Source organism: Oncorhynchus mykiss, chromosome 16, assembly GCF_013265735.2.
Source record: "Oncorhynchus mykiss isolate Arlee chromosome 16, USDA_OmykA_1.1, whole genome shotgun sequence".
Taxonomy (NCBI): Eukaryota; Metazoa; Chordata; class Actinopteri; order Salmoniformes; family Salmonidae; genus Oncorhynchus; species Oncorhynchus mykiss.
Genome location: NC_048580.1, coordinates 27,254,606 through 27,264,980, shown reverse-complemented (window position 1 = coordinate 27,264,980; position 10,375 = coordinate 27,254,606). Strand labels below are relative to the sequence as shown.

Sequence of the window (10,375 nt, the reverse complement as noted above, 5' to 3'; positions counted from 1 at the left end):
TGTACACTACGTTCCAATTTAGGTGTTTATTAGTGTCCAAATGTGCCATTTTCAACCCATATATACGAGTATGAGTGTGAAGGGCTTACATGCTCACGGATTAGAAGGTATCAAAAAGCTGAATGTAAACATTGTTAGCGTAGCTTTCACCTGGTTAGTCTGTCATGGAAAGAGCAGGTGTTCTTAATGTTTTGAATGTTCAGTGTATGAACGCTATCTGCCTAAATGTAAATGTTTATTTATAACAATGACAAAAATAAAAGTACAATAAATGTAAGTACCTGACGATAGACACAAGGAAGCACAATAGATATACAGGACAACAGTATGTTGATGGCTGTAGGTTCGTGATTTGTCTGTTTTAACATGGGAATAACTGGGAGCTAATGTGACCATTACAATTAGAGCATGCTAGCTAACTCGCTCTTACAGCAATAACATACAAAACACATCCCAGGATGCATCAAATATCTAACAGGTACTGTTCAAAAGTTTGTGGTCACTTAGAAATGCAAAAGAAAGGCAAAAGAACACAGACACTGGACAGAGGAAGATTGGAAAAAAGTGTTATGGACAGACATATAAGTTTGAGGTGTTCGGATCATAGAGAACATTTGTGAGACGCAGAAAAAAATAAAAGATGCTGGAGGAATGCTTGACACCATCTGTCAAGCATGGTGGAGGCAATATGATGGTCTGCTGGTGCTTTGGTGGTGGTAAAGTGGTAGATTTGTACAGGGTAAGAGGGATCTTGAAGAAGGAAGGCTATCACTCCATTTTGCAACGTCATGCCATACCCTGTGGACGGCGCTTAATTGGAGCCAATTTCCTCCTATAACAGGACAATGGCCCAAAGCACAGCTCCAAACTGCAATAACTATTTAGGGAAGAAGCAGTCAGCTGGTGTTCTGTCTAATGGAGTGGCCGGCACAGTCACCGGATCTCAACCCTATTGAGCTGTTGTGGGAGCAGCTTGACCGTATGGTTCGTAAGTGCCCATCAAGCCAATTCAATTTGTGGGAGGTGCTTCAGGAATCATGGGGTGAAATCTCTTCAGATTACCTTAACAAATTGACAACTAGAATGCCAAAGGTCTGCAAGGCTGTAATTGCTGCAAATGGAGGATTCTTTGACAAAAGCAAAGTTTGAAGGACACAATTATTATTTCAATTAAAAATCATTATTGTTTTCATGGAAAGAAAAGGACATTTCTAAGTGACCCCAAACTTTTCAACAGTAGTGTATATCAGGACATGTACATAGTGAACTCGCACTCATTGTAAATATGAAAAATAGAATACAGTATTTCAGAACATGACCTACCGCTTGAACGTCAATATCAGACTGGGAAGAATTTAAGTTTGCGATCTCCCCCCTATCTGCAAGCATGACCAATGTCATAATATTAATATGTAAATTCAACCAACCAATGGGAATACATAAACATCTAATACATATTTCTGCAGTGTCAAGTGGAAACATAACCAACCCTGTTACTCTAATTTCCTGTACTTGGACAGAATGTTTTACTACATTAAACAACATCACATTTTGACCACATTGAATGAGGGTAATTGTACATCCTTTTTACCTCATTAGTGATGTTAGTATACACATTTATAGTCAACACAATGACCCAAAATCGATTGCTCAAAACAGAGCAATATCATTGGTTTTGCACTGTTGATTTTATGGTATGGACTGGTGGCCAAATGGCGTGGAAAATTTGAAAGCTCCCTGTATAAAAGACGCTGGCCTCATACCAATTCATGGATTTGAGAGTTAAACTATCACTCAAATAACAACCAATCCTTATCACTGTTGATATCCTATGGCGGGTCGTGATTTGTTGAAATTAAATAACAAAGCAACTGATTTGTTTCCTTCCCTGTTTTGGCAGCCTTCCAAAACTTCCATCCAACATTCTAGAACACGTGTCAAGCTCATTCCACCTAAGCCCGAGAGTCTGTGGGTTAGTAAAGAACAAATTAGTAAGGAACTCCTCTCACCTGGTTGTCTTGGTCTTAATTGAAAGGAAAAAACTAAAACCGCAGACACTCGGCCCTCCTTGGAATTAGTTTAAAACCCCTGTTCTAGAATTTAGATTACTATCTTCTAACCATGTAAATGATTCTCAGATTCATTGTGGCCTTTGAATAGTGTTTGTTTAAACAGTGCATACACCTCAAACGTTTGCCCCCGCTCTACTAATTTCAAATTGATATCGATATGAGTGATTAACAAAATAGTGTTTGTTGTGTTTACCTTTCCACGTTGGCGACCCACTTGAAACAAAATGCAACAATCCAAACTGTAGCTGGCTGTCTTCTACAAGTCATCCTCTAACCAGTGATATACAAATTACTCCCAGATTCTTTTTTTTTTTTTAGTAAGGTTAGTTTTAACCGGATGTAAGGTGGTGGCAGCATCATGTTGTGGGGGTGCTTTGCTGCAGGAGGGACTGGTGCACTTCACAAAATAGATGGCATCATGAGGGCGGAAAATTATGTGGATATATTGAAGCAACATCTCAAGACATCAGTCAGGAAGTTAAAGCTTGGTCGCAAATGGGTCTTCCAAATGGACAATGACCCCAAGCTTACTTCCAAAGTTGTGGCAAAATGGCTTAAGGACAACAAAGTCAAGGTATTGGAGTGGCCATCACAAAGCCCTGACCTCAATCCTATAGAAAATTTGTGGGCAGAACTGAAAAAGTGTGTGCGAGCAAGGAGGCCTACAAACCTGACTCAGTTACACCAGCTCTGTCAGGAGGAATGGGCCAAAATTCACCCAACTTATTGTGGGAAGCTTGTGGAAGGCTACCTGAAACGTTTGACCCAAATTAAACAATTAAAAGGCAATGCTACCAAATACTAATTGAGTGTATGTAAACTTCTGATCCACTAGGAAAGTGATTAAATAAATAAAAGCTGAAATAATCATTCTCTCTACTATTAATCTTACATTTCACATTCTTAAAATAAAGTGGTGATCCTAACTGACCTAAACAGGGAATTTTTACTAGTATTAAATGTCAGGAATTGTGAAAAACTGAGTATTTGGCTAAGGTCTATATAAACTTCTGACTTCAACGGTATGTGCAGTTTATCCACAACCATTGCAACTCTGTCACTCCGGCCCCCTGTGTTCTCACATGACAGGATAGAGTACATTGCGTCTCTGGTTTATGTCATGGGGAAAGTGGTCATTCATCCCATAGTTGGTACCTTTTAATTCTCTGCCCCTGGTTTTGACCATTCCCTTCTGTTTGAAATGTTTAAAGAGCACAATAATTGCGTGAGGTATGGCTCTGAAGGGTTTCCCCATTCTATGCACCCTGGAGAAGGTGATTTTCTCCACGACATTGGAGGGCAGTTTCAGCTTTTCAGTCATAAATAAATAAATTCCTTCACATTATCATCTGGTTAGATATTGTCTATCTCAGGAATCCACGAAACATTCCTTGAGATTGTACATCAAGCAGTGACTCCTTCAGTGTTCTATTCTCCCAATGAATTGTCTCAACTGCATTCTAAATGTTATGTACAGTACCTTTCAAAGATTTGTTCTCCTTCTTCAGTTTGTCTTTTTTCCTTTTGGCTGAACTCCAAACTAGGTGTCAGTTCTGAAATGCTCTGTTGGATTGTCTCTAGCATCTCCAGTTTCGTCAGCTTTTTGTTGATAGACTCCAGCAGTCCCTGACACGTCCATAGCCTCCGTGCTGAAAGACTCCTTCGCCAGTGGTTTTGGATGAAGAAGGCCTCGGTTGTTACTTTTTGCGCGGAGGGCATATGACGGAGCAAGCGCAGTTGCTGCCTTTGACATGTTTCATGTCCAACGGGGCATGGTAGTGGCGGTCTAAAAAGCATTCTAGCTCCTGCAACTCTGGCGCATTGTTTTTGCTTAAAATGTTCATTACTACACAGTGTATCCTTGTGAATGGAAATATACTGTATGCTCATATATACATCTATATTACTTAGATTGAGAAAACAAGTGTGTTCCAGGATTCATCCAATGGCATTGTGGAGTATACCACCTCAGTCACCAGCTTCCTCAAGTCCCCAAAGTGACTGTACGTACAGATCCAAACCAGAAGTCATGGATTACAGGCAACATCCACACCGAGCTAAAGGCTAGAGCTGTCGCTTTCAAGGAGCGCGACACTAACCCGGACACTTATAATAAATTCTGCTATGCCCTCAGAAGAATCATCAAACAGGCAAGCGTGAATACAGGACTAAGGTTGAATCCTACTACACCGGCTCTGACGCTTGTCGGATGTGGCAGGGCTTGCAAACTATTACGGACTACAAAGGGAAACCCAGCCGTGAGCTGCCCAGTAACGCAAGCCTACCAGATGGGCTAAATGCCTTTAATGCTCGCTTCGAGGCAAGCAACACTGAAGCATACATGAGAGCACCAGCGGTTCCAGATTACTGTGTGATCACACTCTCCGTAGCCAATGTGAGCAAGACCTTTAAACAGGTCAAAATTCACAAGGCCGCTGGGCCAGGCGGATTACCATGTACTCAAAGCATGCGCGGACCAACTGGCAAGTGTCTTCACTGACATTTTCAACATTTATCTGACCGAGTCTGTAATACCTACCTGTTTCAAGCAGACCACCATAGTCCTTGTGCTCAAGAATGTGAAGGTAACCTGCCTAAATGACTACCGCCCCGTAGCAGTAGCCATGAAGTGCTTTGAAAGGCTGGTCATGGCTCACATAAACAACATCCCGGAAACCCTAGACCCACTCCAATTCGCATACCGCCTGAACAGATCCACAGATGACAGAATCTCAATTGCACTCCACACTGCCCTTTCCCACCTGGACAAAAGGAACTCCTATATGGTTGGGCTCCCGAGTGGCGTAGCAGTCTAAGGCACTGCATCTCAGTGCTAGAGGTGTCACAGACACCCTGGTTCGAATCTAGGCTGTAACACAACCGGCTGTGATTGGGACTCCCATAGGGCAGTGCACAAAACTTATTTTGCTATGCTCGCGCACGTGACATTTCCGGTCTGGGAATGATCGGAATAACATGTGCTTCAGTATGGTTGGCTTCTTAGCGTTCATAGCCATGGTTATCAACTGTAACACAGAAATGGAATGTAAATAACATAAAATATATGTTGTTGTGGCAGCAGCAGAGAAGTACTTGGGTGTATGATATTTTACTGCAGAGGAGTTACAAAGTGTGTTGAACGATAATGTCTCGTCCTCCCAGAATGCCGGCCTGGTGTTGGATCAGATAGGGTCAGGTAGTGGAATTGTGGTGAGGTTTTATTGGTTGTAAGGTTAGATGGTAGGGGAATTCTTCTTCCCTTCCCTTTTTGTGTCACAAAGTGTAATGAATTCACTTTCCAGAACAATAGACGCAACAGATAAATTGGGAGTCTGTGATCATCCTCACACTCCTGTACAGTAGGTGGTGGTGTATGCACCTTTCAGTTAGTTGCGATCCACCAATACAAATTTAAAGAAGAAGAAAATCTGTGACCTGGATTTGTGATGCTCGTTATTTGGTGTGACGCAGACAGGGTGGTGTGAGTGGTGAAACAGAAGAGTCATTGTCTGTCCTTTTGAGTTTTGATGTTGAGTCTTTGCCCGACAAAGTGATGTTAGGATATATAAGTTATCCCGTACAAGCTTTTGTGCCTAATACATTATGTTGTTACAGGTGTTAAGCTCATGGGCATTGTGGCAGCAGTCTGTAGGAGGGAGTTTCCTAGGTGTGAGAAGTGTGCAGAAGGGCATGATACAAAAGAATGTGTAGCATTGGGGAAAGTAATGGTATATGTTAATTGCAGGGGTGCTCATGTGGCTGTGGATCAGAAATGTCCGGTGCGAGAGAGGCAGGTTGAGGTTTCCAGGGTTAGAGTAGTGCAGAAGTTGTCATATGCTGAGCCAGTGAAGAAAGAAGAGGAAGATGGGTCAAGGGGAGGGATCCTGAGAGGAGTGGTGTGAGTAGTAGAGCTGAACCAGTACAGAGGGATAGGCCAAAAAAAGTTATGTTTCAGTAAGATTGGATTTTTTTCATTTATAGCAATGGTTATTAACTGTACTGCAGGGATGGAACGTCAGTTACAGAAAAATGGTGGTGACCGCTGCAGAGAGGTATTTGGGTGTGCGAAATGTGATGTCAGAAGAGTTACAGGGTGTATTGAGTGGTAGTGTCCCATCCTTTCAGGCTGTTGGCCTGAGGTAGGACTAAATAGATTTAAATAATGGAGTGGGTTTTTAGTAAGTGTAGAGAATTTGTTTATTTTATTATTTTTTTTAAAAGAAAGAAAAAAAAGTTTAAGGGAGTTGTACTCCAGTCTAGTAGGTGGTGGTAATGCAACCTTTTTTGGATGACAACCGCTTTTCAACCTCATCGAAGAATATCCGTGACCTGGAAGTACTTCTTTATTCCTGCCTGCTTCACAGCGGGCGTCACACTTAGAGGCTGCTGCGTGTTTTTTTTTCTACCAAAACATGAACCTTAGTTCAATTAGTTAACCTGTATTCATACGAGGATTATTTCGTTTACAATGTACATTTTATCAACATTACTTTAAAAAGTTGTAAGCCAAAGGTTGGACACGTTTTTTTTTCTGGCCACTGTGGTGTACTGTGCTAACTAACGCGTTAGCTGGCTAGCCCATTCCCCATACAAACTTGTCTGTTGTTTTGGACACCTAGTCGGCGGATAAGGGTCAACAAAGAGAGGTATCTATTGTTTGACTTTTTTTGTGTAAAATTGAGTGTCATACACAAAGTGTATCCCATTCACTGGCTGGGTTTCCAACACTAGAGTGTGTTGTCACGATACCAGAATTTCTTTCGATACCAGGTTTAGTAACTCGATACCATGGCACTTGATCCAGACGGATAACTCCGCTAACGTTACTGCTCTGTTTTATCGTCGGATATCTTCAATAGTTCAATATCATTACATTTTAAATTTGATGTCAACATTTTTCATAGGCAGCCATGTATGCATCAATTAATAAATTGTACAATCATCATTAATTGGACTGTTTTTACCAATGTAACTACATAATGGTAATCATTTATTTGAATGGTAAATCTCTATTGGTAAACATGGTAAATCAAGATGGCCTAGGCGGCCTATTCACAATACAGGTGTAAGCATATTCAATGAGTAAGTGCATACATTGAGTTATTGTGGTTGTTTTCACTATTCAAATCCAATTGTATTTGTCACATGTGCCGAATACAAGTGTAGACCTTACAGTGAAATGCTTACTTACAAGCCCATAACCAACAGTGCAGTTTTAAGAAAATACTTTAAAATGATTTAATGTGGCTACAGATGACAATCTGTTTTCCTCCCAATTAGGACTTATTTTATTGTACTGATCAACATTTACAATCTCTTATTTTATAAAATCCATTAATGAAGTCATTCATGACAAGGCATATAGGCCATCTGTAAATAGCCCATCCATCTACCTCATCCCCATATTGTTATTTATTAATATTTTTGCTCCTTTGCACCCCAGTATCTCTACTTGCACATTAATCTACTGCACATCTATCACTCGTGTTTAATTGCTAAATTGTAATTACTTTGCCACTATGGCCTATTTATTGCTTACCTCCCTAATCTTACCTCATTTGCACACACTGTATATAGATTTTTTTTCTTCTATTGTGTTATTGACTGTACGTTTGTTTATTCCATGTGCAACTCTGTTGTCTGTGTCGCACTGCATTGCTTTATCTTGGCCAGGTCGCAATTGTAAATAAGAACTTGTTCTCACCTGGTCTACCTGGTTGAATAAGGGTGGAGAGAAAAAAGAGAAAAAAAATGTCCATATAGTCTGAGGGAGACGTTACAGAAGGTGGGAAAGTATCTTTGGATGTGATGCAAAGACGATTAAGTGAATTAATAACGTTTTTGGTGACACAGCTTTGAAATCAGCATATTTTGCATAATGATTTGCATTATATCACAAAGTGCTAGGGTTGTGAATTGTTTGATGTTAGCTTCAGCTGTAAGCTAGCAACAACTGGAAGCTACCGGTATCATCTTGCATTGTATTAGGATTCTAGTCTGTATGGACATTGTTTTGTGAACAGTTTCAACATTTCTACATGCCGTGTTGCATTATTCAAGTGTGGTAACTTCTGTGCAGCATGAGTGGGGAGCTAGCAATGAGTAAATGGAGCAGGTAAGAGGCATGAACGGTGCGCTCACTGCAGAAGGGGACATCGGCTGCGCTGATAGACTTCATCCTCTCAATCATTATACGACGTGAGACACATTTGACAGAAGTACAGAAAGTAACAAATTCTAGTACCGAACCGTTTTTCCATGTTCTAGTATCGAAGTTTCAGTATACTGTGCAACACTACAGAGGTACAACCAAAGAGGGTGACCAACCAATGAGCATTCTCATTGGTTGAGCATTCTGTTCGAATTGGGTAAGCTGCTCAATATGTCATTTAATAACAGTCAATCCCTCCTATCAATATCTAGTGGCAGGTGAATTGACACTGCACTGTTTGCTTATCATGAAAGTAATGCAATGGTTTTTGGTCCTGACCAGCAGACTCCTCTGTTTATGTTCCTTTCAGGATGTCCAAAATTGAGCGTCTGAATGCCCGTGTGGCGAAGCTGCTGACGGTGGCAGTGCATGAGGTTCTGGAGGTGGTGAAAGAGACTGTGTCAGAATACCAGGAGAAAACAGCCAGAACTCAAAGAGAGAATGAGAGTCTGAGGAGAAGACTGCAGGAAATGCAGGGCAAGATGAAGAGAGAGAACACAGGTGAGTCAGGATAGTGTCTCAGTGGTGGTGGTGGGTGGCTGGCTGGCCAACATAATCAAATCGATAAGATGCCATTTTCTGCCGCTTGCTCAAGTTCACCCTTTCACTGTTTTGTTTTGCAGCTGCTCAACTTGCAACATTTCCTGCGACTGGTGGCCGTGGAAGAGCGGCCATCGAGAAACCGTCAGAGCAGGGTTGGAGCCCTAGTCTGAGGCAGGACAGCCCAGAGCCCACACAGGTAGATGAGAAACCAGCGCTCACTTTCGAACAGACTGTGAGACTAAGGCAGGAGGAGGAGGAGTACAATGCACTGGAGCTGGATCAAACAGCACACTATGAGACAGAGTGTAACTTTACCTTAACCTTACCCGGGCATCACGAGGAGGTGGCACGGCAATCAGATGAAGCCGTTTCGGTCCACGTGCCTCAGGGTGTGAAAAATGACTCGCACTCAGACTTGAATAGCACTTCACAGGGAAACACCCAGCTTGGCATCAATCTGACTGTTATCAAGACGGAACCCGAGACCACCGAGTGCTCAGCACCCGAACCTTTGACTCTCCCGGAGACGTTTGATTGTGTTGATTTAAGCTGCAATTCCACACGCTACGACCCAACAACGAATGCTCACAAGTCTCATGTGAGCACTGGACCATATAACGAACTCGTATTCGTCCACTCGAGTCACAACAGCGTCGGGAGGAGGTTTGGGTTTGGGAAAAACAGCAGGGACGGGAGGAAACACCATAGGCAACACTTCAGGAGGGATGAGCCGCACAGCTGCTTTGTGTGCGGCAAGACGTTCAGCCGGGTGGGGAACCTGCGTATCCACCAGCGCTGTCACACGGGCGAGAAACCCTACTGCTGCCTTCAGTGCGGCCGGTGTTTCAGTCAGGCCGGGGACCTCAAAAAGCACAAAAGAGTCCACACAGGGGAGAAGCCATACTATTGCGGCCAGTGCGGCAAGAGCTTCAGCCGTGGGGAGAACCTAAAGAGGCATCAGAAGATCCACATCGGAGAGACCTTACACCTGCAGCAGGCATGGAGAGATCAACAGTCAAACTAGGCGTTCAAAGCAATTTTTTTTTAGAAAAAACTATATAAATGCACATGCAGTGCGTGGTACTGAAATTAACATGAGATCTGCAGTGCTGAAAAAGTAAAGTGACTGGGTCATACTCATGGGTGGATTGGCTGTATTATTCAGGTTATCGATTTAGTCAATGGGTAACATGTATTTTGACCATTAGTGGATGGCATACCTTTGATCCACTGGAGTGTTCATTATTCAATAGGCAAACCTCTTTATCACTGGCTTTTGAATAAGAGAGTGCGGTGTAAGCAACAAAAATGTTTTGTACACTGAAACATGTATCTCCTCTGTACACATACAGGAAAGACTTGGATGTTGTGTGACAAATTGAGCATTACAACATTGTGTTCATGATGATTAAAGAGAGAAGTGAGCAAACAGGACTTGGGTCAGGACTCTCTTTCTACTTGTCAGAACAAAGAAATATAATTAATTGAACAGGCTTGCAACCTCTAATGCAGAGGAGTAGGCAACCCCGGTCCTGTAGTGCCTATAAGG

At 42.2% G+C, this 10,375-nt stretch overlaps 1 protein-coding gene across 2 annotated transcripts; it reads left to right on the top strand.

Moving 5' to 3' along the window:
* Positions 1 to 6,005: 6,005 nt before the first annotated feature.
* On the top strand, positions 6,006 to 10,260 carry LOC110491757 (zinc finger and SCAN domain-containing protein 21). 2 transcript variants are annotated; one of them, XM_021565452.2, is made up of 3 exons: positions 6,006 to 6,718; positions 8,569 to 8,784; positions 8,907 to 10,260. In XM_021565452.2, exons 2-3 carry the CDS (start codon positions 8,595 to 8,597, stop codon positions 9,848 to 9,850), a joined length of 1,134 nt encoding a protein of 377 aa, XP_021421127.2. In that variant the 5' UTR covers positions 6,006 to 6,718; positions 8,569 to 8,594; the 3' UTR covers positions 9,851 to 10,260. The 2 variants fall into 2 exon arrangements, with proteins under 2 accessions (XP_021421127.2, XP_021421126.2); XM_021565451.2 differs by having other exon boundaries at positions 6,008 to 6,718; positions 8,594 to 8,784.
* Positions 10,261 to 10,375: the final 115 nt, after the last annotated feature.